Source organism: Ursus americanus, chromosome 30 (genome assembly GCF_024610735.1).
Source record: "Ursus americanus isolate L20-20 chromosome 30, mUrsAme1.1.p, whole genome shotgun sequence".
Lineage (NCBI taxonomy): Eukaryota > Metazoa > Chordata > Mammalia > Carnivora > Ursidae > Ursus > Ursus americanus.
The window spans coordinates 24,770,758-24,798,757 of NC_142156.1; the positions used below are offsets into that span (position 1 = coordinate 24,770,758).

Genomic DNA, 28,000 nt, shown 5'->3' on the forward strand with positions numbered 1-28,000 from the left:
GCCGGGCGGTGGCGGCCGCGTGCAGGAGGCTCCGGCGCGGGGCGGTGACGTCCGCGGAGGCCTGGCGGCGGCGCGCGTGTCCGGGTGTCTGTCGCGTGGAGCGGTGGCATCAGCGGCATGGAGCGGGACCCCGGTCCCGAGGGCGTGCGCCGGGCCCTGGGCCGCCTGGTGGAGGCGGTGCTGGCGAGCCGGGGCGAGGCCAACGCAGTATTCGACATCCTAGCGGTGCTGCAGGTGGGGGGGCGCGGCGGCCTGAGGCCGGCGTCGGAGGCCGGGGAGGGGGCTTTGGGGAGCGCGGGACCGGAGGCTCGGGTGGGCGGGTGACGTCGGGGCAGGGCGTGGGGCAGCAGTGGGCATGGGGGGGGGTCCCCGTGACCAGCCTGTCCCTGCAGTCCGAGGACCACGAAGAGACCCAGGAGGCGGTGCGCGCGTGCAGCCGCCTTTTCGGGGCCCTGCTGGAGCGGGGAGAGCTGTTTGTGGGCCAGCTGCCCTCGGAGGACACGGTCATGGCAGGTGAGCGTTCCCGGGGGCGCTGGGCTGCCCTACGCTTCCCGGCCTCGGCCCTGGGAAGGCCCGGGGAGACTTGGCCCCCAAGCCGCACCGCTGGGCCCGCGGGTCAGTGGAGGCTCACAGAGCTGTGGGTGGGGGATGGTGCTGGGGGCTGGCTGGGGTTCGGCAGAGACACCCTTATGGTCTGGTTGCCACGGGGTTACCAGGGCGTCTGCTCCTGAGATCTGATGCTGTCTGATTGTCTGGTCAGCATCTGATGAAGCTGTGGTCCTGTGTCATCACCCCTCGGTCATTCAGGTCTTGGGATAAAGCGAGGGGGAGGGACTGTGCCCTCGGGTTAGGAGGTTCTTTCGTCCCACCCCAGGTCTGGGGGCGCAGTGACCGTTTGCACCATTTCCCTGGCAGGGCTGGGTGGAGAGTAGTGGACGTGTGTGGGCTGACCCTGTTGCAACCCGCAGGGTCCCAGGGGGCCACGCGCAAGTACAAGGTGTGGATGAGGCATCGTTACCGCAGCTGCTGCAACCGTCTGCAGGAGCTTCTGACTCACCCCTCCTTTGAGGTCAAGGTGAGTCTCGCTGACCTCCGGCATTCCATGCACCCCCAGCTGTGGTTGTCCACATGCACAGAGGCAGGGCTGAGGCTGCCTGCGTCGGCCTGGTGACCAGTTTTGTTCAGGTCCGGGTACTTGTGGGGGAGCTGTGTCAAGCGTACTTGGGTTTGCGTGCTCGGGGGGAGGTCTGTGGCCATGCCTGCAGCGGGCATGACCTGTGGTAGGGGCGCCTTGGCCACTCTGCTACCCACTGTCCCCAGGAGCTGGCTGTCAGCACGCTCATGAAGTTTGTGCAGCTGGAAGGAGCTCACCCCCTGGAGAAACCTAAGTGGGATGGCTACTACCTGTTCCCTCGCCAGCTTTTCAAGGTGGGGTGCACGGGGGCGAGTGGGGGGAACAGAAACCCCCGGCCAGAGCTGGGATGAGCCCTGGCGCAGGTGGCTAGTGCATGCGGTGCGTTTGCCATGCCCTCCCCTGTGGGAGGGGGTGAGGCTGCCAGCTCACTGGTCTCCTAGGGCAGTCCCTTGGTCGTGGGGCTGATGCACTGACGCCCACCTCCCTGCCCGGCACCCAGGCGGTGGTGGAAGGCCTTCTCTCTCCAGAGGACGACTGCTCGCTGCTTCTGTCCCGGTTCCAGGAGTACTTGGAACATGACGACATCCGCTACCACACGATGCAGGCAGCCACGGGTGTCGTGGGTCGCGTTGCTGACAGGTACCCGGAGGTGAGCTGGCTGGGTCCTGTGGCCTGGGGACAGGTGGGCGGTGGCCATGCCCATGCTCAGGCCAGGTCTTCTGCAGGTGCCGCTCACGTTCTGGAACAATGCTTTCACGCTGTTGTCGGCTGTAGGCCTCCCCCGCCAGGAGTGCAGCACCTCCAGCTTCTACGTGAAGCACGTGGGTGAGTGTCCGGGGCCGGCGGGCTGCCTCCTCTCCCGCACACCCGCTGACGCCTGCCTTCCTTGCAGAGCTCTCACGCACGTGGAAAGTCGTTCATCTGAAGGTGAGACGCTCTAGAGGGGTCGGTGGCCTTCCTGGGAGGGGGGGCTCTTTTCGTACGGAGGCAGCATGTGTGGGACAGGAAGAGGACTAGCTACCCCTTGCCTGGCTTGGGCAGCCACGGGGGTCCCTCACAGGGACCGGGAGCGGGGTGGGGGAGGTGCACAGGTACCTGGTTCCTAGGCTCGCAGCAAGCCCTTGCTGTGGGCGGTCACGGACACGATGCTCACCTGCTCCCCTACCACCAGGATCCAGGCTGGGTGTTTCCTCTCGTCTCGTCGGGAGTTGTTGGGTTTGGGGTTTTGAGCTTCTCCTTCCACAGGGCAAGGGGAAACTGGTGTCACTCCTGGGGGCAGGTGGCGGGGTGGGAACCTTGCGTGCAGCTCCGACACATCTCATGTGTTGCTGCAGGAGCACAGGAAGGCCTTCCAGCTGATGTGGCTCGGCTTCCTCAAGCACAAGGTAGGGACGGGGTGGGCGGGGAGTGGGCGCCCTGGGGAGCAGGCGCCCCTGGTCTGGGCCCTATGGCTCCTGGGGCTCTTGGAGCGGGGCAGGTGTGCCCATACCTGCTGCTCCCTGCCAGCTGCCGCTCAGCCTCTGCAAGAAGGTGCTGGTGATCATGCACGACTCCATCCTGCCCCACCTGGCGCAGCCCAGCCTCATGATCGACTTCCTGACCCGCGCCTACGACATGGGTGAGTGCTGAGCTCCCACGTGTGGGGCCGTGTCTGCCAGCGGTCGGGGCTCCTGCAGCTGTGTGGCTGGCGGGAAAGCCTGCTTTCCCTCCTGGGCTGGACTGAGGAGGGCGGGTCTGTGGCTGGTGGCCTCCAGCTTTGTTGGACTCACCCCTGGGCTGGAGGGGTGAGGTGGGCTGGGGCTTCACAGCCGCACGTGTGTCTGCAGGGGGAGCCATCAGTCTCTTGGCCTTGAACGGACTTTTCATCCTGATTCACCAGCACAACCTGTGAGTGTTCGTCCGGGAGGCGTCTGCCCGAGGCTGGGGAGCCGGCTGGCCCGTCCCTGGGGGGGGTTGGGCTGGAGAAGGGCAGGGGAGGGGACTGAGCCCCTGGAAGCCACTACCTATCCCTTCGTTATCCGCTTCCATCCCCGTGCCTGAATGTCACTTACACGCCTCCTCCCCCTGCAGCGAGTACCCAGATTTCTACCGGAAGCTCTATGGCCTCCTGGACCCGTCTGTCTTTCACGTCAAGTACCGGGCCCGGTTTTTCCACTTGGCCGATCTCTTCCTGTCGTCCTCGTGAGTGCCAGAGGCGGGGCTGAGACCCCAAGTGGGGACTGGGGTGTTGGGCGAGGGGGTCTCACTCACACCCACCATCCTACCCAGCCATCTGCCCGCCTACCTGGTGGCTGCCTTTGCCAAGCGCTTGTCCCGCCTGGCCCTGACGGCGCCCCCAGAGGCCCTGCTCATGGTCCTGCCTTTCATCTGTAATTTGCTGCGCCGGCACCCCGCCTGCCGCGTCCTCGTGCACCGCCCTCTGGGCCCTGGTGAGTGCGACTGGGAGTTCTGGGGGCCTGCCACCTGCAGCCAGTACGCCGGGGGCCGGTCATAGAATAGGCCCTGGGTCTCGTTTGTAGAGCTGGATGCCGACCCCTATGACCCCGACGAGGAGGACCCTGCCAAGAGCCGAGCTCTGGAGAGTTCCCTGTGGGAGCTGCAGGTGAGCCTGGTGGGCATGTCACCCCACCTCCCGGCTCACCTGGGCGTGTGCCGCCGTCCCGGTGCCCTGGCTGCCCGGGGAGGGAGTGGTGACGTCGCGCGTGCTCCACAGGCCCTCCAGCGGCATTACCACCCTGACGTGTCCCAGGCTGCCAGCGTCATCAACCAGGCTCTGTCCGTGCCTGAGGTCAGCATCACACCACTGCTGGAGCTCACAGCGTTTGAGGTGAGGCAGGGACGCTGAGGGCGGGTGGCCGGGGTGCAGGAACTGCGCAGTGTGGGAGTGTCCGTTTGTCCGTCCCTTGCAGGTCTTTGAGCGAGACCTGAAGAAGAAGGGCCAGGAGTCAGTGCCACTGGAGTTCATCCCTGCCCAGGGTCTGTTGGGCCGGCAGGACGATCTCTGTGCCCAGCACTTCACGCTCAGCTGACCCTGTGGCCTCCTCCCCACCCCCATAAGTGGTTTTATAGGAGAGCAATTGGGGTGGGCTGTGGGCAGCTAGGCAGGGGTCTGGGGAGGCGCTGAACTTGTCTCTTGGCTCCTCTGGCGGCTGTGTCCACAGCGCTGGCCACGCTGTGTCCACTTACATCACTACCCCCGCCCCTGCCTGCTGTGCACGTGGCCTCCACTGGAAGGTGGTGTCCAGGGGCCTCTCACTTTGCTAACCCTGGTGGGGAGGACCAAGGTGGGTGCTGGGGGAAGGGGCGCTACAGAAGTGGCTCCTGCCACGGGGCCTCCAGCCACAGGGGGCTCCAGGTGCATGGGTGGTGGCTTCTGCAAGCTTCCCTGGGTGTCCCAGACTCTCCCAGTCCCCTCATATCCAGGAGGGGTCTGGCCCACGCCCCCCCCTTTCCACTGCAGTGGACTCCGTGACCCAGGAGTGACAGTTGAGGGTTCTCTGTCCTGGTTAGTCTTGGGGCGCACAGCAAGCGCTGGTTCCCGGCCACGTCCTGAGGAGGACCCTTTGTCCCCTGACCCCGGGTCTTGGCGTGTGTGCGCCCCGTCAGAGGGAGTTACCGCTGGAGGCCGCCTCACCCTTCCATCCTGTCCCCAAGCAGAGTGTGCACCGGCAGCCACGGGCCAATCGCTTATTTTGTTCCGGGGTGTTTATTCTTTTGAGGCCCCGTTTCTGTCAGGCCAGCCTGGTTCTCGAGCCCACGTTTCTTAAAAACCTGCTTGTCTGCGGATACAGGAGTCACGGGTGTGATGGCAGCTCACGTGGCTGGGGGGTCTGGTGGAGGCACGGGGGGAGTAGAGAGCCTGGGAGGGGAGACCCCGGTTGCCCTGTGGTCTCCTGAGTTCCTGGCACACCCCCACCCCACAGGAGTGCCCTGGGGTCACAGCAGGCAATAATTTGGGCGGTTTGGCCTCTAGGGAGCTGCTCCAGTGGCCGAGGACCCTGGTGTGCCTAGTGGGGGCTTTGCCCAAGTGGCGAAGGAGCACCTCCTCTGTGTGCAGCGTCGTGTGAATTAGGGACACTAGCGCCCAACCCCCAGCTGTACTGCCCTGCCTCTGTCCCAAGCCGGTCCCTGCCCCGGGGCCTTTGCACTGCTGTTCCTACAGCTTTCCCCTCCTTTGCCCCTGGCTTTCCGACCCCTGGCTGATGAGGCTTGCAGAGACCTCTGCTGAGCATCCTGTGTGTAACCACATTTTGTGCGTCCCACATGGCACTCACTTCATCTTTGTGGCCCTGCTGCCCTGCAGTAGTCCGCAGACTGTCCCTGCCGGCCTTCGCAAGGACCGAGGAGGTCTCGTTACTGGACTTGCCTCGCCCCTGGGGCCCAGGACTTTCCTGGCATGGGGGAGCGGCTCACGCACGTTGCGGGGGATGGTCTCGAGTCTCCTGAGGAGCCTGCTACCAGGAGACTCACGTGCCAGAGGCCGTCAGTGCCCCCCATCCTTGGTGCGGGGACACCAGGGAGCAGTGTGGATGGGCTGAGGCCTCACACAGATTGAGAAATGCCATTGATTTTTTTAAAGTTAAATTATAAAAGGCTTAAGTAGGTGTTTCTGATTTTTTTTAAATTTAGCATTGTGTGTTCTGTATAGACGTTCTCATTTTGGCAGATTTGGGACGCCCACCTCCTGGACACCCCCGTCGGCCACACCCCTGACCCCCAGGGCCGGGCAGCTGCGCTCGGCCACATTTGGCATTGGGCCGGGGTTTCTTTTTTATTTTATTTTTTCAAGAGATTTTTATTAGTCGAGTGAGCAAGCGTGGGGGGGGGGCAGAGGAACAAAGAGGGACAAGCAGACTCCCCGCTGAGCTTAGAGCCTGATGCAGGGCTGATCCATGACCCCGAGATCATGACCTGATCTGAGCCCCCCAGGCTGGTGCTTCTCCGCCTCTGGTCCAGGTGGCCGTTTGGGTGGTTGGGTGAGTGGACGCGGGGTGGGGGCAGGGACAGGTGGAGGAACTGGGCAGGGCAGCCCCACTGGGGTGGCCAGGACAGCCTCTGAGGCTTCTGGGCTGGGAGCCTGAGCACCTGACGGACTTCGGGCTGCTGGTCTGGGGGTGTTAGAGTTCAGATGGTTGGGGCTCCGGAACCTTCCGGGATCTGAGTGAAAGTGCTGGAGTGGGGCCTAGGGTCTGCCCTTGTAGAGGCTCCCTGGCCAGGCAGCCACTGTCCTAGGAGGGCTGCACATGCCCTGGCGGAGCACCTCTGCGCGGAGGGCCCTTCTCCCCATTCGCGGCTCCAGCCCGTCTGCCATGGCAGCCCCAGGGCTGTGGCCTCCTTGTCTTCCGCGGCAGCTCGTGGCCGTCCCTGTGGGGGCAGCTGCCCACGTCAAGTCTCCCCGAGATGCTGGCTGCCAGCAGTGTGCTGTGGTCTGAGTACCGCCCGTCTGCAGGGACCGTGAGGGCGGCATCCCATTGCCCGGGATGATGGCCAGCACTTGTTTCCTGTAGCAGAGCTCTCGGAACCGGCCTTCCGGGGTCTGAGGTGCCACGGGCTCCCCTCCGGTGCAGAGGCCTCTGCCTGTTGGGGCTCATACGGTGCTGACCACAACCCCGTGAGCGTCCCGAGGCCTGTGGCCCGTGGACTGCGGGGATGGGCTGCTCCAGGCTCCACCCCAGAGCTGTGGCATCTCCGCCCTTGGAGGCAAAACGGTGATTTCCTGCAAACCTACTGCTTGTTCTTTAATTAAAACACGGTTCTGGGTGTATTAATCACCTTTAAATTACAGAAGCAATACAAAGCTGATCGTAAGAATTCCAGTGGAAGCCGGCGCACAGGGAGACAGGGAGGCATTGTTCCCCAAGATCGCCCGCTCTCGGGTGGGACCCACGGTTCCCAGCCTTGGTACCTGACGCTTAACACCCACTGTTCATCCCCCAGCGCCAGCATTGCTGTTCCTGGCCCGGGAGCAGCTGCTCACGCAGCGCCCCACCCGCTCTGCCGTGGGCCGTGAGCTCCTGGCCACGCTGGTCACGCTCTCGCTGCGCTCTCTCGCACCTCTGCCAGGCCACGGAGCCACGGCCCAGCCTCTGGCGGAGTCCAGGCTTTGTTTGCCGCTGGGCACGTCGGCTCGCCCTAGCTTGAGGTGCAGTTTTTAAAAAGCACTTTTTTTGGAGGGGCAGCTGGGTGGCTCAGTGGGCTCGGCCTCCAGATCAGGCTCCACGGGGAGTCTGCTTGAGAGTCTCTCTTCCTCTGCCCCTCCCTGCACGTGATCTAAAATAAATCTTAGAAACGCTTTTTTTGGGGGGGGACTTTCAGATACTCTTTCAGTATAATTGTGCGTTATGCAATATGTGGGACGTCGTTACACTAAACTCTAAATTTGGGATGAAACCCCTACTATAAATTAACCATTGTTTTAAAAGATTTTATTTATTTATTTGACAGAGACAGACAGCCAGTGAGAGAGCGAACACAGGCAGGGGGAGTGGGGGAGAGAGAAGCAGGCTCCCACCAAGCAGGGAGCCCGATGCGGGGCTCGATCCCAGGACCCTGGGATCATGACCTGAGCCGAAGGCAGATGCTTAACGGCTGAGCCACCCAGGCGCCCGAGATTAGCCGTTTAACGTGCATGATTCAGTGCCATTTGGTACATCTATGCTGTGTGACCCATCTGGATCTAGTTTCAGAACTTTCCGACACCTGCTCAGGTGCAAGCCCCTAACAGGCTGGCTGGGAGTCCTGCACTCCGAGCTTGGGCAGCCCTAGTCCTCAGGCAGGAACCGGCAACCTTGGTGGACATGAGGCATTGGGCTGAGGCGCCTGGCTCTGTAGGAAGAAGGTCGTGCCCCAGGCTTCCCTGTGTGCTGGGCCTATCCTGTAGTCTGGTGTCTGGTGGAGTACGGAACCCAGTGAAAACTGAGGGCTGGCCTCTGCCCGGCCCCCGGGAGGGACGCAGGCCTGGAGCGCCCTGTCCAGTAGGAGTGCTGGCTGCCTGGACCCGGCCATTCGGAGTCCACGTGCAGCTCACACTGGGGCTTTGGGCCACACGGCATCCCCTCCACCTTGGGAGGGGCTGGACGCCAGCAGCCCCCACGGCCCCGTAAAGACTGGACACCAAGGCGGGAGCCCCCCGGTTGGCAGGGCCCAGTGCGTGCTGTCACACATTGGGGCTAGGGAGCCGATTCTGTGGCCCCATGGGGACGACCCCAGAGGTGGCTGTTTGGGGACCCCCTGGGCCTCCCCTGTGCCCTTCCCCTGGGTGATGTTAACCCGTGTCCCTTCCCCGCAGTAAACTCTGACAGTAAGAACAATAGTTCTCAGGGAGTTTGGGGGTCCTCCCATGGGGTTGTCCAACCTGAGGGGGTCTCAGGGACCCTGGACTGGCCCTAGGGGTCAGACGTGGGGGGCGTCTCAGGGACCCCAGACTGGCCGTGGATGTCAGATGTGAGGGGTCTCAGGGACCCCAGACTTGCTGTGGATGTCAGACATTAGGGCATCTCAGGGACCCCAGGCTGGCTGTGGGGGTCAGACGGGGGGGTCTTGGGGACCCCAGACTGGCCATGGATGTCAGACATGAGGGGGTCTCAGGGACCCTGGACTGGCTGTGGGGGTCAGATGTATGTTGTCTCAGGGACCCCGGACTTGCTGTGGATGTGAGATGTGGGGGGTCTCAGGGACCCCAGAGTGGCTGTGGGGGTCAGATGTGGGGTGGGGTCTCAAGGAAATGGGTGTGCATGACATTGGGAGACCCTGAGAAAGGGGATCCCTGCACCTGCTCCCCCAATAAGCACTAAGAGGGGCAAAGCCCCCATGACAGGAGCTCATAGGTCATCAGGCAGAGCAAGGTGAGTAGAAAATGTCGGTGCAGGCGGCCTTGGATGGAGCGTCCAGAACCGACGTCCAGGCCCTGGGGCAGCAGGGCAGGCAGGAGCCTCCTGTGTGGTCTCAGGACAGCATGGTTGGTTGGGATGATGGGCCTTTCAGTGTGTCGGGGAGGGCAGGTAGTGGAGGGGGGCACTCAGGGGTCCCAAGGGCTGTGGCTGTGTGTGACCCAGGGTCGGATCCCACGGATGGCCTGGCCCCTCCCTCCGTCCCTCCACTTGGGGCAGCAGTGGCCTCCCCTCCCCCTCATCACCATGTTGCCAACCCCACACTGTCAACGCTACTTCTCTCTTCCCGGCCCATACATCCCTCCCCGACACCACCCAACCCAGGGGAAAGGGGGAGCCTGACCGACAGAGACCCCACTCCTGCCATGTTCAGAATACGAGCTGAAGACAGAATGTGTATGTCTTTGCAGACACGCAGGGGTGCAGCGTTTCCTGCCCTGCGAGCAGGTGCATGGGGAGCTTGGGCCGTGCCTCTTCAAGGGGCCAGGGATACAGCGCCCCTCCCTGTGCCGTGAGCGGCTCCGGGCTGACTGCCCCTTCTCCCGGCACAGAGACTCCAATGCCTGCAGGCCCAGAGTTTTAGACAAACTCAAAGGTCCTGTTGGACCCTCGCTGAGGCCAGTGTTGACTGAGCACCTACTGTGTGTGTGGGCGTCCTGTTCGGTCCTCGCTGCGCACTCCTGGCAAAGCCTCTCAAGGGAGCCTCTCCCTCCCTCCTTCGGTCCCTCATGCCCTGTCGCCTCCAGGAGGTGAGTGGGGCTGGCGGGCGATGAAGTCACAGTCACCTAAGTCACGCAGCCCATCTGGTGAGATGCGGCGTATCCGTCCCGCTGATAAGGAGCACTCATGCACTTGCCTGGCATTTAGCAAATTAGCTGCGGACAATTTGATGTCTGCAGGCGTACTTCCTGAGAGGTCAATCAGTGCGAGGAGCTTGGCGAGGGTCCCCCGCCCCCGTAAGTGCTTTCCCGCTGGACTGCGCCCCTGCGCCCGGTTTGCTCGCCTCTGTGGGAGAGGATGGTCCGCTAACGGAAGCCGCCAGCCTCACCGCCACTTTCAGGAGCGGAGTGGTGAAGGTTGTGGCTTCGGCGTCCACCAGCCGGGCCTGCACCCCCAGCCTCAGCTGTCCCACGCACACAGGGGCTGAGCCAGGTGCCAGGGCTGCACACAAATCCTCCAGCGCTTAGCAGCTAGAAACTCAGCTATCTGCAAAGGGCCAGAGTGGCTGGTGTGGCGCTGTGGCCCCACGCAGCAGCTTACCCGCGCCACTGTGGAGCGCGGCAGGGCACGGGGGGGGGTGGGCGAGCATGTGTGTGCCCCAACGGCTATCCGCAAGGGCAGGCGGGCGGGTTTAGCTTGTGGGTGGTGGCCGGCCAAGCCCTGGTCTGGTGAGCTCTCTTCCCTTTACAAGTCTCAGCCGTGTGCATGACTGAGCACCTGGCGACGGCTCCTGTCCACGGACGTGCAGATGAACGTGGCCTCCAGGCGGGACAGGTGACGTCCCCTGCAGGTGCAGAAGTCAGCTTTGTGTTTCGGGGATTCCTTTGGGGCTTCCCGCCAGGCCTGCACCCGGGGTTCTCCTGGAGGCCGCTGGATGGTCTTATAGGTCGCATCATTGCCCAACGGTTTGACAGACGCCTTGACGACGTTCCCTGTATGTCTGCGTGAGATCCCCATGACCTCCGTCCCAGGCGTGGTCGTGCTTACCACGTTGGTGCCCATCCCCCTTCGTCACAAATCCCAGAACCCCACCGGCCCTCTGCCTTGGAAGCGTGCGACCCAGCGCGTCCTCATCCCCTTCTCTGCCCCGTGTTTCCCCGGGTTTGCGATGTTGAATTTTCAGTCAGTGTTGATTGCTTTTGCTCTGACTGTGGAGAACATTTGCTGGTGTTCCTGTTATTAATTTTGTTAATTGGACACAACCAGTTCTTGGAAATTGGGTCAAATATTGAATGCACAGCAAGGTGTTTGCAACTAGCAGAACACACCCATGTCTGGGACCCAGCAGACACCTGCGCACCCCTCCCTCTCCGCCCCTGCTCGTCCCCCAGCGTCGGCCCATCACTGCGCGTGTGGATGGTGGCCAGTGGTCACACTGTGTGAGCGCAGAGAGGTGAGCAAAAGGCTCTCCGGCTGGTTCTGGTGTGGACCCGGCTCCCAGCGCGCAGGTGAAGGCCTGCCTAGCGCGCATGCGTGAACCGCGCAGGGGCGGGGAGCCAGGGACCCAGAAGAGGGCGAGCGCGCAGAGCGGCTGGGAGGGGGCGGTCCCCTGGCGTCCAATCCGCTGCCTAATTCCCAGCCCGAGGCTGCACACCTGCGCTTATCTCGCCCCCAGAGGTAACGCTGGAGGAGCGGGGTCGGCCTAGGTCGCAGGGGCCTGGGTGGCTGGCGGGGTGTTTTCCAGCCACAGACACCTGGAGCCTCGATGCCGGGTCAGCCCGGGACCCCTCCAGGCAGGCGGCCAGTTGCAGCGGGGCTGACGGCACCGTGGCAAGCTGTCCCCTGACACAGGGCTTGGGGTGCCTTCTGTGTTCCGGAGGCTGTTGGGGTGCTCCCGCTGTCCCGAATCTGCACCGGTTTCCAGGGCCTCCGCGGGCGGACAGGTGGGTGTCGCACATTGACGAGCTGCCCGGGTCAGGGGAGCCCAGGGCGCGGCGTGGCCAGTGTGGGGTGGGTGTGTGTGTGTGTGTGTGTGTGTGTGTGTGTGTGTGGCGGCGTCCCTGGGCTCAGCTGGCAGGGCCCACGTGCTCCACCGACTTGCGTGTGTGTGTGTGTGTGTGTGTGTGTGTGTGTGTGTGTGTGTGTGTGTGTGGCGGCGTCCCTGGGCTCAGCTGGCAGGGCCCACGCGCTCCACCGACTTGCAGGCCGGCACCTGCGCGCGTGGGGGCGCGTTTCCCTTTGCGCCCGAGCTGCAGGAGCCGGACTGCGCTGCCAGGTGGGCCTGGGTCCACTGGCCGCGTGGTCCTTGGGTGCGAGACCCCTGAGGGCCTTGAGTTCGGGAGAAGGCGGGGCCCTCCTCAGGCAGCCAGTGCAAATGGGGACGGAGCTTGGCCCCTGGAAAGGGGCCTCTAAGAAAGATTTGGGGGGCGGGCTCCCTCCAGCCTGGAGGCCGTGCAGGGGTTGCAGACCGACCCCGCTCGGCAGGCTCCGACCACCCCAGCTGCCCTGCGCGGGCGGACGCGTGTTTACTGAGCACGCTGCGGCCGCCCAGGTGTGTGGAGCCAAGGATCCGCCCCGGGCGAGGGTCTGGAGGGGCCGCTTCACAGGAGGGCCGTGGGGTACATGGCATCTGCCTGTTTCCACGCGCAGACCCACACAACCGCCGGTGTTCCCCCTGGAGGCAGAGCGGAGGGGTCTGGAAGCCTCGCGAGGATGGACTCGGCGCGCTGACCGCGGTGTCCTCAACGAGCCGCACCTGGGAGCCTTGTGCGCTGCAGAACCCGGGCCTTCACAACAGTGAGCACACCTGGGGCCGCACTCGCCCCATTTGCGGGGCTGCGTCCAGAGGATTTCAGGGGTGGGCTCCCTCCGTGGGGACACAAGGCATAGGTGGCTGGACGTGCGCCCTGGCTGCCAGGGCAGGGACGGGGTGAGTCCTGTGCACGTGTGAGCTCCCAGGTCAGGGGAGCCGGGGCCTGGAACAGGGGAGGTCGGGGCGCAGAGCAGACGTGTAGGGACCTGCGTCTGCCCAAGTCCAAGCCCAAACCTGCACCCACACACTCGTGCCCCCCCCACCACGTGTCGGGTTTGGGGGCCAGCAACGCTCACACTGGTTGTCTTTGCCGTCCGTGTCCTTTTGCTGCTGTTGTTGCTGGACACATTTTAAGATTTTAACTCCAGCGTCGTTCCCACGCAGCGTCCTATTAGTCTCCGCGTGCGCTCTAGTGATATGTGGCTCTGTGCCCCTCGCAGTAACTCTCAGCCTAGCCCCTGCCCCTGGTTCCCTCCTCCCCGCCCCCCTCCCCTCTGCGAACCATGTGTTCTCTGTACTTAAGAGTCTTTCTTGGATGATTCTTTCTTTCTTTGGCTTGTTTTGTTCCTACAATTCCACACAGGAGTGAGATCGTGTGAATTGGTCTTTCTCCGACCTCACTCAGTGCGATACCCTCTGGGTGCATCCATGTTGCTGCAAATGGCAAGATTCATTCTTTGCCGTGGCTGAGTAATACTCCATCGTACGTGACCGCATCTTTATCCAGCCATCATCACGGACACTCGGCTGCTTCTGTATCTTGGCCGTTACGGATAACGCTGCTGTAAACATGGGGGTGCATGTATGCCTTCGAATTAGCGTGTTTGTATCTTTGGGTAAATACCAGTAGTGCAACTGCTGGGTCGTAGGGTTGTTGTATTTTCAACTTTCTGAGGGCCCTCCACAGTTTTCCAGAGCGGCTGCAGCAGCTTGCACTCCCACCAGCAGTGCACGAGGGCTCCCCTTTCTGCACATCCTCACCAACACCTGCTGTTTCTTGTCTTGATGATGTGAGCCGTTCGGACAGGTGAGAGGTGCTATCTCATTGTGGTTTGATCTCCGTTTCCCTGATGCTGAGTGATGTTGAGCATCTTTTCATGGTCTGTTGGCCATCCGGATGTCGTCTTTGGGGAAACGTCTGTTCATGTTTTCTGCCCGTTTTTAAAAGGGATTATGTGTTTTTTGAGGTATCAAGTTGTATCAGTTCTTAATATATATTTTGGATACTAGCCCTTTATCAGACATGTCACTTGCAAACTTCTTACCGATTCCGTAGGTTGTCCTTTAGTTTTGTCGAACGTTTCCTTCGCTGATCACAAGCTTTTTATTTTGAAGAAATCCCCGTAGTTCATTTTTGGTTTTGTTTCTCTTGCCCTTAGAGACGTGTTTCGAAAGAAGTTGCTGGGGCTGAGGTCACAGAGGTTGCTGTCTGCGTCCTCCTCGAGGATTTTTATGGTTTCCTGTCTCACATCAAAGCCTTTAAACCACTGTGGATTTATTTTGGTCTATGGTGTAAGAAAGCGCCCCAGTTTCGTTCCTGCACATGTGGCTGTCCCGTTTTCACACTATTTGTTGAAGAGACCCTCTTCCCGTTGGATGTTCTGGTCTCCTCTGTCGAACATGAGTTGGCCACAGAGTCGTGGGTCCGTTTCTGGGTTCTCTGTTCTGTTCCACTGATACGTGTGCCTGTATTTGTGCCAGTACCATGCTGTCTTGATCACAGCTTTGTAATGTAGCTTGAAATCTGGGATTGTGATGCCTCCGGCTGTTTTTCTTTCTCAAGATGGTTTTGCCTCTTCAAGGTGTTTCTTGGTTCCATACAAATTTTAGGCTTGATCGTCTAGCTCTGGGAGAACTGTTGTTGGTATTTTGGCAGGGATTGCATTGAATGTGTAGATGGCCTTGGGACAGAGACATTTCCACGATATTTGCTCTTCCAGCTCATGAGCGTGGAAGGTCTTTCCACTTGTGTTGCCTTGAATTTCTTTCTTCAGCGTTTTATGGTTTTCAGAGTACAGGTCTCTCACCTCTTCGGTAGATTTATTCCGAGATGTTTTATTGGTTTATTTTTGTGCAACTGTAAATGGTATTGTTTTCTTAATTTCATTTTCTGCTGCTTCATTAATGGCGTATAGGAAAACAGCAGGTTTCTCTATATTGAATTTGTATCTTGCGAACTTAGTGAATTCATGTCTCAGTTCTGGTAGATTTTCGGTGGAGTCTAAGGTGTCCCTTTCCTGTCAAAGTCTGGACATAGTGTCCATGGATCGAGGGTTCATGATCTAATCAGTGGCCATTGGTCTGCAAGCTCCTTGGGACCTTCCCAGATGGAGTGTGAACCTGGCCGCTGCTCTGAGGACAGGGAGAGACCAAGGAAAGGAACGGGCCACTCCAGATTGGTAGGCGGCCGTTTGGAGCAGCACGGGAACTCACGTCCGTGTCTTGTCTTGGCAGCAGCAAGAGGAGTAGATCTCCACACCACCTGCCGCCTCTTACAGGTCTCTACCGAGGCCGTAACTGGGCTCCGTCACGGGGACCATCCAGATGGTCTCAACACCACATCACTGTCTCCAGGCCATATCCTTGGAGCAGCCTCTGGGGGCAGGGAAGGCGAGGGAAACCCACATTCCAAGGGCAGGGGAGGGGTCGGAGCCTCTGATTGCCTGGGTCCAGGTCACGGCAAGTGGTGGTCATGGCCTGTCGTCCACCGTCTCCAGCACCCCGCCCCTCCTGCCCGGCTCTTACAACCTCACGTGAACCTCAGTTCTGCCCTGAGGGGTCAGGTAGGGGTTTCGCTAGCCCGGAGATGGCTCCTGTGGCAGCTGTCCCACTGCGCTGGAGGCAGAGGTCACAGCAATGACACAGGGGCATTCAAGAGAAAGCACAGATTAAGACAGCGTTTCCCCACATGACCAGCAACGTTCTCCAGCAAGAGGCTATGATCCCAACCGCTGACTGATGAAATCCCCGAGGCTGGGGGTCGGATCACTCAGGGCGCTCCCCGTGTCCTCGTGAGACCCGAGAAACATGGTGCTGTAGCAGGCTCGTCAGGCAGAACACACAGCACTGCTGGGACAATGACACAGGTGTCACCATGGGAGGCAGCAGGTGGCCAAGGCCATCGTATTCTGGAGGACAGCTGTTCTCATTGAAGACACTTGGTGTTCAGTAGGGCAGAGTTTTTGGCCGACCCTCAAGGCTCACTGAGCGGATCCAGTCAGGGCGGCCAGGTCTGCAAACCGATGGAGCGAACGATGACAGCAGCCAGACGACCGTTCGTCAAACACAGAGTGTGTCCATCTGGCCTTTAGGAGAGGGAGCTTGTCATCTGCTGTTTCCACGGGACAGGTTCTCCTCTGGGCCCAGGGAACCCCGGGTACAGCGGCCCAACCACCCAGCTGGGAGCCACCCCCAAAGCTTTGTGCCACAAAACCACGGAGGCCCATCGGGTCTGCCCACTAAATACCCGGGTGGTGGGACCAGTGCCTGCCAACCAGTGACTCTCCCCTCATGTGACAGGATGGCTGCCGTCCCCGTGGTGTCCATCCCACGTTGCTGGTACAACTGGGTTTTGTTCGAGTGACTTTTCTGTTCCCAACGTAGGGGTGGCTGGGTGTGCAAACGTCCTTAACACAGAGTAAGCCCCATAGATCCTTTCCAATTCTGAGCATAGCCAGCCATGCCTCTGATGGAGGTCTTTCTAGAACCTTCCAGGGAGCGGTTTGATGGGCTGCCTTTACGGTTTGACAGGAACACACTACCCTTGCCAGTGTTACGGACACGCTGTTGGTAACGTCAGGTGGACAGAGTGCTGGTCCTCGCCTGTCCTTGCTCAGTGCCTGCCAATCTCTCCCTGGAGGGGCGATACCCACCATTACCATCCTGACCAGCTAGAGAAGGCAGCTGCCCGCATACCCAGCAGTTGGACTGATTTCCTTGCTGGGCATACGCTGGGGCCACGGTGGGAAGGTACAGCCCCAGGTGCCCGGCCCGTGACCGGACCCCGCAGGAGCAGCAGAGTCTCAGGAAGACGGTAGGAGCAGGAACTTGATGGGGAGGCCTCCCCTTCTACAAGAATGACCCTCGAGGCCCGCACTTCAGATGTAAACGTGGCTGCATCCTCAGGAGTTTGTCCAGGGCGTACGTCCCAACCATGCTGGCCCCGGGAGGCAGCCCTGTCAGGCGTGAGGAGGGGGACTGGTGGGATATGGAGGACCAGGGCCCCACCCTCTCCCCTCCTTCGATGGTGTGTGTTCCATGCCAGGTATAGTGTGTTTCAGTGGGTCCGACGGCAGCAGGACACGGGGTTCCCAGCGCACACGGAGTAGTTTCCCGTGCCCCGGGGGTGGCAATGACGCGTCTACCCCGGTGGGACTTCCCAGTGCACATTCCAGCCCCTCAGTCCTGTCCCGGGTGCGATGGGGCTGCTGTCCTCAGCAGCGGGGCACGTGGGTCCCCAGTGGGAGTCGGGGCCTCGACTGTGTCCTGCAGCTTCCATAGGTCACAGACCCGGGTGCCTCAGTGGGGATCCCCGTGTGGCATACGGGGCAGCAGACCCTACTGGCTGACCCGTCAGATGTACCAAGTCTGGACAGTACTGTGGTCACGTGGCCAAGGTGGTTTTCCCTGCGAGGGATGTACTCTGCTGCCTGATACTCCACTGTTCCCCCCAGGCCTGCTGCTGTGGTTCTAGGGGAGATGATGCTCCAGGCCCTCCACCTTCTTCCCCCGCCCCCGCATAGTGTGATCTTTGGCGTGTGAACCCCAATCCCTCTCTGTTCAGCGAGGTCCCGTCCGTGGCACCAGCTTCCCTAGTGGTGGCAGCCTGGTTTGCTCGGTGACAGGGAAGGCTCGGGTTAGGCCAGATGCAGTGTCCACGCGAACCAAGGCACATGGAGAACCCTCTGTCAGAGGGAGGGGCCGGGAGATACGTTTGCCGATTCCGTCCTGGGTGGGAACTTCATGGATGGTGCCGGAATCCCCTGGCACTTGGCCTGGGCGTCGACGAGAACACACAGGACATGGGGATGGTGCATTGACCCGGTCACGGGTCTTGTACGCACAGCAGTCTGCATCTGTGGCTCGAGGCCACCCCGTCCAGCTCCTGAGGTGGCCGCTGTCTGTGCCCCCAGTCTGCTGTCTGTCCTGAAGGGTCCACACCAGGGCCGAGCCTCGGCTGAGGCACGTGCCGTCTGCCTGCCAGGAGCCGTCAGAGCCCGCTGAGCGGGGCATGAAAACTGAGGACCACGTCAGGCTCTTGCAGACGGACCTACACGTCCTTCCACGTATCCTGGCCCCATACGGGCTTATCTGTGCTCGTTCACCCGTCGGCTTCCCATTGTCCCAGCCGCAGGCTTCACCCCTCTAGCGCAGTGGGGGACCGGCCGGGGCTCTGAGTGACCAGCAGCCCTGGGTCTAGGCCTGGCTGAGCAGGCTGCGTGGCTTGTTCCCGTTTCCGTCCGGCTGGCGCCGTTGCTGGCTGAGTGGTGCCTCCCGTCCAGGGGCTGGATTCCACGGTCAGGCCCATTTCACAGGCATCAGCCCGGATTTCGTGGCTCCCTCTCCCAGGCTACAGGGACGTCCCAGGGAGAGGGGCCCGGGTCTCTGGAGGGTGTACACACCCCACAGGCCCAGTAGCGCCCACGTTTCTAGAGACGTGGGCTGGTGGACAGGGTCTCTTCTGCGGCAAGTGGGCGTGGCCCGTCCTCACAGGGGGTTCAGCCGTGGCGGAGGGGGTCGATGGAGCGCAGCCTGGCCCCACGCGCTGCCGGGCAGGGACGTCGGACACAGGCGCTGCTCCTTGGGAGAGGCTGTGCGTGGAGGAGCTGGTGATCTGCGGAAGGATGGCGGCTTTCGATCCTTCCAGACCTGAGCCCAAGGTGCAGGGGACTCTGTGTGTGTCCTGTGTCTGCCACGTGGCCAGCCCGCATTGTCTGGAGTGACAGACACGTCTAAGTCGAGTGTAACCCTGTGTGTGCGTGTGATTTGAGTTCTGGGCCGCTGTTCTGCTAATTCTTCCCTCTGGGGGTGCCTGAGGTAATCCTTCAGTGGAAGTTTGTCCGTCCTTCCTGTCTGTGGGTTAGAGACCTTGCCGCCCCCAGGTGGCGTTAGCCCAACTTTGCTGTCTAGACGGTTACTAAGCAACCTAGAATTTGGCTCGAGAGCCCCCGTGCCTTTCAGTTCAACCAGAGGCAGCCGGGTGGTAGGGAAGGGAAGACACGCGTTCTGGCTTGTTCCCTAGCCTGTTCTTGTGTGTGCTTTCCTGGGAAGTGGGTGCCCTGATCTGATTCGACGGTGGGTGGGGTACCGTAGCAAACCCCGATTTCTAGTGCGCTGGTGGCGGAGTGTGTAGAATCGTCTGTGGCACGGTCAGGGCAAGCCTGTTCCTGACCACGTGTCCGCAGTGGTCCCTGCATGTGGTTTATACGCTCGCATAGGCAGGGGTCCCTTACACCCCTGTGTGTCACTGGGGAGAGCGTCCGCTGCGACCTTGTCTGGGGCGCTCGTTAGTGAGCTCTGAGCTCCACCGCTGCCTGTTGTCGCGTGATACTGGAGAGTGGAGGTGTTTGGTGGGGAGACCCACGTTCCCGTTGTCCCACCACGTCCTCCCGCTGCGCGTCCCGCCCGCCCTGTGGGTGAGGCGCCCGTGCGAGCCCCCAGCCCTCCTCCTGACCTGCAGGGACCTGTGTGATGGAGCTGGGGCTGTCAGCCCGCGCCCTTTTCTGCCGCGAAGCCTTACCCCGTGCTTTATGTCCCGTTGTGCGGTCACCTCCCCGCCACGTTCGGTACCAAAGAGCCGAGTCACCAGCTCTCGCCCGCGATCTGAGAGGAGACGGACCCGTTCCGATGTCCCTGCCAGATCTCTCCTCGCCACTTTATGGCTCTTAGGTCAGCATATTGGGCTGTTCCTCCTGGTCTGAGGCTGTCGGGGTCAGACCGTCACCGGTGCTGGGCAGCAGCCTGACATGCACCGTGGATGGCGTCGCGGAGGCGCACCCGTCTGGACGGCGTGTGTTGTGTTCCGTGCCCCGGGGCAGTCCCCGTCACGCGCTGCTGGCGAGTTCCCGCAGCCCCGCTAGTGGCCCAGCTGGGATCCCCTCAGCTCGTGCAGAGGCCCCCCTCCCATCTCCGGGTCCCGCTCAGAAACGCGCCCTCTCCCTGGGAGGACTCTGCTCCGAGCTAGTGCCCTCAGTCTGTCAGGGGTCAGCTTGGCCCGTTCCAGAATAGCCCCTGGAGGTGACGGGTCACTGGTTTGCTTTCTGTTAGCGGGTCTGCTGTTTGTAGAGCCTCAGAGCCCAGTGAGCCTTTCAGGCAGCGGGATCTGTTCTCACAACACGGGAACGTCTCGGTCCGAAACCCACTCTGGTGAAACTTGGGCCCTGCAGTGTTTTCAGTCCCCGGTGACCATGGTGCACACCCTTGTGAGTGAGGACACTCTTGTGTGTGTTCTGAGTCCTCACTGGCTGGTGCCAGCGTATCACGGGCTCTGATGGCGTTTTCCCGCTACGTCAAGGCTGCGTCGTGAGTCTCTGTCCTCCTGTGGTCCCCGCTCTTCCTGGTCACTTCACGGATGTGTTTTATATGATTCCCATTCGTGGTTGGTGCTGTGTCCTGCCAGTCCTCTCTGTGTCTGACGTGCCTCCTTTGTGGGAGGGCTCGGTATGCAAGCTGTGTTGTCCGGGGGCCGTGTGGCATTTTCCTGCCTTCAGAAGACCACGTCCTGCCCCGAAATTTTACTGTAGTGTGAGATGCGTGGCCCTTACTTGGGTGGGTTGTCCCTTCCCTGAATGTAAGGATTTCCGTCAACTCTATGTGGACGTTAGTTAATTCTCCAGGTTGTCACCAGAAATAGGGGTGTCACCAGTGTAGGAAATGCTGGTCTGTGTGTGTGTCTGTCTGTCTATGAAAGGCCTGGATGTCTTGAGCTAGAAGGTTGTGGCTCTCGGGGCTGCTGAGGTATCTCCGTGGTTACCTAGTGAGCTGATAACGTCTGCCTTCCCGTGTGAACGTGGTCACGGGTTGGCTCTCCGCATCCGTGAGAAGCTCAAGGAACACATCAGACAAGTCGACCAGCGTGTCGGAGGTTCAGATTCCCTGATGATCTGGTTTATGACAGTGCTTGTGTCTGGGAGTATTCGCTCAATTTCTGTAGTTTTAAATTCCTAAAACTATTGTAAATCTATAGGGCTTGTGTGACTTTTAACCCCCCAGATTGGCCTGTGATGTGAAATAGTACACACAGTAATTTGTTCCTTTAGGAATTTTTAAATTTTCCCCCTAATTTGAATATGTCTATTTCATGTTCTTGTTTCTTGCAATTCCATTCTTTTTTTTAAAAAAAGATTTTATTTATTCGACAGAGATAGAGACAGCCAGCGAGAGAGGGAACACAAGCAGGGGGAGTGGGAGAGGAAGAAGCAGGCTTCTAGCGAAGGAGCCCGTCGTGGGGCTCGATCCCAGAACGCCAGGATCACGCCCTGAGCCAAAGGCAGATGCTTAACCACTGTGCCACCCAGGCGCCCCTCTTGCAATTCCATTCTAATCTTTCTCGTGTCTGGTGTAAGCCCTGCGTTCATGACTCTGAGTCCACGTCATCATCTGTAGTGTCTCTGGTTATTTCATGGGCATAGATTCTAGTAAGTTCAAGTTCTCGGGTTCGGGGGGCTTAAAACAGTCATCGTCCTCAGAATGCTTATTGTTGCCCCCAGGTGCGTACGGGGTGGGTTTCCCCCGACTTTGTAGGTTACTCTCCTCCCCAGTAGTTTTCTCTCTACCTGTCGGCACTGATGTCAGCTGATGCTGCTGAGGAGAGGGCTGGATTGTCTTCCTTTGCTGCTCTGTTAAATATAGGAGATTACTGATTGAGTTGAATAATCAGGACAATGTGAGAATTACCTAAATTTTAAGTTTTGTCCTGACTGTGTTCAGTAGGTCTGCATGTCTCCTCAGACATTAATATATAATCTACTTGCCTCCAAACCTCCTCTCGAGTAATCTTGGTAAGGTTACGACGCGTATTTGCTACTCTCCTCTTGCCTGTCACAACTAATTCGAAATATGGTTTATTATAGTGCAGGTGTGGGCCACACTGGCCATTGTAGCCATTGACCAGTTACAGGGAGAGTGGCAGAAGAAGCCTGGTCCAGGGAATGGGATGTTGGGGGCACAGGACACCTGTCTAAATCCAAGCTTGAAGGTACCCTAATGTGCATTTTCAAGCTGAAGGCTGAGCTGGAGGTAGTGCGTGCCTGGCCGTGGTGGGCAAGACTGGCTATAGGCATATGGTCCAGGGTATCCTCCTAGAAGGGACACCTGGGAGCTTGGTGGGTGGAGAACCTTGGGACACCATCAGGCAGCCCCTCCAAATGGAAACTGATGTCATTTCTTTAACACTGTTGCCTTGGTAAGATATTGTGAGTGGGTTCCGTTCTTTCTGGAGGCATTCAGAGTCACTGGGGACTGGCCAGAGTTCTCCAGGCCTGGGCGCCCCAAATTCTCAAAAGCAACTGAAAGGCCGTGTCCTGTGTATGTGTGGGCTGGGAAGGCAGGGACCTAGAACAGACATATCTGATAAAGGGCTAGTATCCAAAATATATATTAAGAACTGATACAACTCGATACCTCAAAAAACACATAATCCCTTTTAAAAACGGGCAGAAGACATGAACAGACGTTTCCCCAAAGACGACATCCGGATGGCCAACAGACCATGAAAAGATGCTCAACATCACTCAGCATCAGGGAAACGGAGATCAAACCACAATGAGATAGCACCTCTCACCTGTCCGAACGGCTCACATCATCAAGACAAGAAACAGCAGGTGTTGGTGAGGATGTGCAGAAAGGGGAGCCCTCGTGCACTGCTGGTGGGAGTGCAAGCTGCTGCAGCCGCTCTGGAAAACTGTGGAGGGCCCTCAGAAAGTTGAAAATACAACGACCCTACGACCCAGCAGTTGCACTACTGGTATTTACCCAAAGATACAAACACGCTAATTCGAAGGCATACATGCACCCCCATGTTTACAGCAGCGTTATCCGTAACGGCCAAGATACAGAAGCAGCCGAGTGTCCGTGATGATGGCTGGATAAAGATGCGGTCACGTACGATGGAGTATTACTCAGCAAGAATGAATCTTGCCATTTGCAGCAACATGGATGCACCCAGAGGGTATCGCGCTGAGTGAGGTCGGAGAAAGACCAATTCACACGATCTCACTCCTGTGTGGAATTGTAGGAACAAAACAAGCCAAGGAAAGAAAGAATCATCCAAGAAAGACTCTTAAGTACAGAGAACACATGGTTCGCAGAGGGGAGGGGGGCGGGGAGGAGGGAACCAGGGGCAGGGGCTAGGCTGAGAGTTACTGCGAGGGGCACAGAGCCACATATCACTAGAGCGCACGCGGAGACTAATAGGACGCTGCGTGGGAACGACGCTGGAGTTAAAATCTTAAAATGTGTCCAGCAACAACAGCAGCAAAAGGACACAGACGGCAAAGACAACCAGTGTGAGCGTTGCTGGCCCCCAAACCCGACACGTGGTGGGGGGGGGCACGAGTGTGTGGGTGCAGGTTTGGGCTTGGACTTGGGCAGACGCAGGTCCCTACACGTCTGCTCTGCGCCCCGACCTCCCCTGTTCCAGGCCCCGGCTCCCCTGACCTGGGAGCTCACACGTGCACAGGACTCACCCCGTCCCTGCCCTGGCAGCCAGGGCGCACGTCCAGCCACCTATGCCTTGTGTCCCCACGGAGGGAGCCCACCCCTGAAATCCTCTGGACGCAGCCCCGCAAATGGGGCGAGTGCGGCCCCAGGTGTGCTCACTGTTGTGAAGGCCCGGGTTCTGCAGCGCACAAGGCTCCCAGGTGCGGCTCGTTGAGGACACCGCGGTCAGCGCGCCGAGTCCATCCTCGCGAGGCTTCCAGACCCCTCCGCTCTGCCTCCAGGGGGAACACCGGCGGTTGTGTGGGTCTGCGCGTGGAAACAGGCAGATGCCATGTACCCCACGGCCCTCCTGTGAAGCGGCCCCTCCAGACCCTCGCCCGGGGCGGATCCTTGGCTCCACACACCTGGGCGGCCGCAGCGTGCTCAGTAAACACGCGTCCGCCCGCGCAGGGCAGCTGGGGTGGTCGGAGCCTGCCGAGCGGAGTCGGTCTGCAACCCCTGCACGGCCTCCAGGCTGGAGGGAGCCCGCCCCCCAAATCTTTCTTAGAGGCCCCTTTCCAGGGGCCAAGCTCCGTCCCCATTTGCACCGGCTGCCTGAGGAGGGGCCCGCCTTCTCCCGAACTCAAGGCCCTCAGGGGTCTCGCACCCAAGGACCACGCGGCCAGTGGACCCAGGCCCACCTGGCAGTGCAGTCTGGCTCCTGCAGCTCGGGCGCAAAGGGAAACGCGCCCCCACGCGCGCAGGTGCCGGCCTGCAAGTCGGTGGAGCGCGTGGGCCCTGCCAGCTGAGCCCAGGGACGCCGCCACACACACACACACACACACACACACACACGCAAGTCGGTGGAGCACGTGGGCCCTGCCAGCTGAGCCCAGGGACGCCGCCACACACACACACACACACACACACACACACACACACACACACCCACCCCACACTGGCCACGCCGCGCCCTGGGCTCCCCTGACCCGGGCAGCTCGTCAATGTGCGACACCCACCTGTCCGCCCGCGGAGGCCCTGGAAACCGGTGCAGATTCGGGACAGCGGGAGCACCCCAACAGCCTCCGGAACACAGAAGGCACCCCAAGCCCTGCGTCAGGGGACGGCTTGCCACGGTGCCGTCAGCCCCCCTGCAACTGGCCGCCTGCCTGGAGGGGTCCCGGGCTGACCCGGCATCGAGGCTCCAGGTGTCTGTGGCTGGAAAACACCCCGCCAGCCACCCAGGCCCCTGCGACCTAGGCCGACCCCGCTCCTCCAGCGTTACCTCTGGGGGCGAGATAAGCGCAGGTGTGCAGCCTCGGGCTGGGAATTAGGCAGCGGATTGGACGCCAGGGGCCCGCCCCCTCCCAGCCGCTCTGCGCGCTCGCCCTCTTCTGGGTCCCTGGCTCCCCGCCCCTGCGCGGTCACGCATGCGCGCTAGGCAGGCCTTCACCTGCGCGCTGGGAGCCGGGTCCACACCAGAACCAGAACCCTCCCCCGACCACGTTTGTGAGGCGACTTGAGTCCGCACCGCGACTGGCTGCCTGCTGTGGGGCCCGGGGCTATACGCACAGTCCCCGGTTTCGGGCCCGGCCTCCCCTCCCCTCCCCGCAGCCTGAGCAGGCGCCCCGGACCCTCGCACGGGGCCCCGGCTGAGCGTGCGCCGCGCCCCCTTTCTCACCCCACCCGTGTCCGCCGGCCCCCTCGTGGCCTGTGGGGCTCAGGTGGTTCCCGAAAACGAACACCCCCGAATTTTGGGGCAGCCGCTTGAAGCTGGCGCCAGGCACTGCCTTTTGCATCCGGACGCCCGGTGGCCCGCGGTCTGGAGTAACCAGGGCTCTGTGAGGTCTGTGTGGGGTCGGCGGGGGTCTCCCTCCCATCCCCCGTCCCCTCCTCAGCCCCCTCCCCAGGCTCTGGGCTGCCTGTGGGTCCTCCGCGGCCCATCGTCACTCCGCCTCTTTTGAACTTTTCTCTCCTGGCGCTGGGGCTCTCGCTCCCCCCATGTGCACCCCAGGGTGGAGACCCTTCCCTCCCGAAGTTCTTTCGGGGATCGCACGTGAACCGGCTCTCCGGCAGCCGTCTCTGAACCGGGGGCCTGAGGGTCCAGGGCTGCAGGGCTGCCTGTGGTCTGTGCCCCGACAGGCCGCTGGGTCCGCTGCTCGAGGTCCTGGCTCTCCCCCACCTGCCCTGTTTGGGTTCCCTGCCTGCGCCCGTGCCTGGCTGCCCCGGGTCACTCGCCTCTGCAGGCCAGCTTCCTCCCGGCCTCTCAGTCTCAGGCTGGTCCGCACCCGCCTGCACGGAGCTCAGGGTGGAGGGAGTCGTCCCCCCCCACAGTCCCTCTGAGGAGGTAGCCTTCACATGCTGAGGGTCACTCAGCATTCCCGCAGGCGGCCCCAGGCCAGGCGTCCGTGCTCCCTGCTCCCCACACCAGTGTGGGCCCCGACCTGGCAGGGCGATCCCAGTCCTGCTGCCCTGGGCGGAACGGACCCGATGTGCGGGTTAAGAAGGACACCAGGAACCCCTAAAACCCCCTCCTGTCGCCCAGCCTCGTCTGCCAACCCTGCCCTGCGCCAGGTCCCCGGATCCCCTGACCTGTACCTGCACTTGTGCAGTCCACACCCTGGGAGCCGGTCTCCGGCTGCAGGGGGCACTGCAGTCCGCGGAGACAGGGCCTTTCCTCAACCACAGACAATCTCCCTGAGCCCCCATCCGACAGGAGGGACTGCTGGTCCCATTGGCACAGGCTGCCCCAGGAGGTGCTGGCTTCCTGGACAGTTGGCACTTGGTGTCTGTTGTGAACGCAGACTGACCACAGGGGCCCCGCCTCCAAGGCCTCCAGATTCCTGCAGGTCAGGCTTCAGGGCAGAGACAGGTGTGTGTGAGATTTCCGCTTAGAGTCAGGCAGATGCCTGCTGCGCCCAGTCGCTAGCTCCTGTCCCACGGCTGCCCTGGTCCCTGTGTCCCCGCCCTGTGCTGCCAGCTCCCATGCCATCCTCCCAGCATCCGCCCATCCCGTGGGGCCCGAGCCCTGGAGAGCCCCACCGAGCGAGAAAGCCCCACCCAGAAAACTTGCCAAGGCCCTGTTTGTGATGTGGGGGAGGGGCGATCAGTGTCCGCTCATCCCAGCTGCCCGAGGGGGTCGGGGTTGAAGCGGCACGGCAGGCTCCCTACATCAGCCACCCCTCGCCTCCCCATCCCGGCCAGGCTGTCCCGATTTCTCCATCTCTGCCTGGTGCGGGCCCCTGCGCCTCCGGGTAGGCGTGGAGTTGAGTCCAGCACGTGGCCACGACCCTCCAAAGGCCTGTTCCTGTGCCCTGCGCCCTCCCTGCAGCTGCCTGTTCCAGGAGCCTGCCTGCTAGCTTGGCCGTGGGGTGCCAGGACACTTCAGGTGGGAGGACCCGGGCTGATCCACGAGCACGTGCAGAGCCTCCAGGCTACCGCGAGACCCCCCACTGAAAATCTTTCTGAGCTGGCAGCTTTCCACTGGGCCAGTCACTCACCCTGCAGGCGGGCTGAGTGATGCAGGCTGCGTGACTCGTTCCGGCCTTCTCCAGAACGCGAGACTCCGCAGTCCAGTGGGCGGGCCTGACCTGGCAGGGCAAATGCAGTCCCACGCAGCAGGAGGAAGGCTCCTTTGGGGTGCGGCCCTCCACCAGGACACTGACCAGCGCATCTGTGGCAAGACCTCCTGTCTGTCTCACGCAGGACTGTGCAGAGGCCCCGCCTCTGGACCATCAAGGGGGTGGGAGCCATGTGGGGTGGGACTGGGCTTGAAGGGGGGCCGTGGGTGGAAGGACAGTAGGCTTCCCAAGAGGACACCCCTGCCCCCCTCCCCGTCTCTCCCCAAAAGGAGAGCGAAGGGAGCACAGCCTCTAAGTCTCCGAGGCTTGGATTAGCTGGGCGGGGGAGGCTGGCAGCCCTGCCGGATGGGGGCTGGGGGGGGAAGGCTCCTCCCCTCTGGCATGCTCAGGAGGGACATCTTGCAGGCTTCCCGGGGCCCTCCCAGGGCCACCCCGGCTTGTGTGTGGTCCCTCTGTCCAGGGGCACTGCCTGCAGCCCTCGGTTCTCTCCTCCAGCGCTCGGGGCTCCACTCTCCTACTGTCCTGGATGGGTGCGCGGCCGGAGCGTCAGGCCCGAGGCTTCTGTCCGTCAGCTGCAGGAGACGTCCCCCGGTGCCCTGTGCCCAGCGTGGGTGACCTCCGGCGTGGCCTCCTGCAGCTGGCATGTGGGCGCGAAGTCCGGGACAGTGTCCCGGTCCGCGTGCAGAGCAGGGGGCCCTCATTTGCGTCAGGGGACGCCTCTGTGGCATCTGCAGCTAGTTGTCCTGTCCTCCTTGTGACACGCGGTATCCTTATGCGGTGTCCCTTCCTGTGGCTTCCAGAGATCTATTAGCTTCTTTCTGTTGCTTCTCCGTAGGTGTTTAGACGGAGTCTCTCAGCGTGGCTGCCGTGAGCGTTCCTTCTCCATCAGCGGCTTCCGGGCCCTGCTTCCCGTGGCTTCTGCTGCTCTGCGGGGTTCACCCTCTAGCTTCCTGTTCCGCTGTCTGCAGCCTCGTTCTGTTCCTTCAGCTCTGAAATCTGTGGTTTTCACCTCCCTCTTAAGTTCTGCCTTCTAATTTCTCAGCTCTCCTCAAACATGTAAAATAAATAAAATCAAGTTTAAAATGTTGTCTTAACTCTTCTCAGGTGACGCACTTCTGGGGATTTTCTTCCAGTCTTACGGTTATTTTACTCCGGGGGGTTTCCTGTCTGGCTTTGCACGAGTGTGCTGAGTGCTGCTGCTGTTTCTTCTTCTTTCGTGCACGCGTGGACACGTGGCTTCTGCGGTGGGACAGGTGGGAGCGAACGCTTGCGTCTGTCCTCTGAG

At 61.1% G+C, this 28,000-nt stretch overlaps 1 protein-coding gene and 1 long non-coding RNA gene across 3 annotated transcripts; one reads left to right on the top strand and one right to left on the bottom strand.

The window, feature by feature from the left end:
* Positions 1-27,787, top strand: NOC4L (nucleolar complex associated 4 homolog). 2 transcript variants are annotated; one of them, XM_045814669.2, is made up of 15 exons: positions 1-234; positions 393-513; positions 969-1,075; positions 1,321-1,428; positions 1,635-1,784; positions 1,861-1,960; positions 2,028-2,062; positions 2,470-2,520; positions 2,642-2,753; positions 2,962-3,022; positions 3,206-3,316; positions 3,404-3,564; positions 3,655-3,737; positions 3,849-3,962; positions 27,551-27,787. In XM_045814669.2, the coding sequence occupies exons 1-15, from the start codon at positions 118-120 to the stop codon at positions 27,584-27,586; spliced, it is 1,467 nt and encodes a 488-aa protein (XP_045670625.2). In that variant the 5' UTR covers positions 1-117; the 3' UTR covers positions 27,587-27,787. The 2 variants fall into 2 exon arrangements, with proteins under 2 accessions (XP_045670625.2, XP_045670624.2); XM_045814668.2 differs by lacking the exon at positions 27,551-27,787 and adding an exon at positions 4,045-8,395.
* Positions 20,858-24,460, bottom strand: LOC148107460 (uncharacterized). The gene is made up of 3 exons (XR_015722352.1): positions 24,154-24,460; positions 23,315-23,461; positions 20,858-22,714 (listed from the first exon to the last, which is right to left on the bottom strand). It is a non-coding gene; the product is annotated as an uncharacterized LOC148107460 (long non-coding RNA).
* Positions 27,788-28,000: the final 213 nt, after the last annotated feature.

Bases quoted from the DNA above. Each gene is read 5' to 3' on its own strand.
- NOC4L (XM_045814668.2), top strand. From the start codon at position 118: ATGGAGCGGGACCCCGGTCCCGAGGGCGTGCGCCGGGCCCTGGGCCGC. The intron at 1,961-2,027 runs GTGAGTGTCCGG...CCTTCCTTGCAG, and splicing joins CTTCTACGTGAAGCACGTGG to AGCTCTCACGCACGTGGAAA. The intron at 2,521-2,641 runs GTAGGGACGGGG...GCTCCCTGCCAG, and splicing joins TCGGCTTCCTCAAGCACAAG to CTGCCGCTCAGCCTCTGCAA.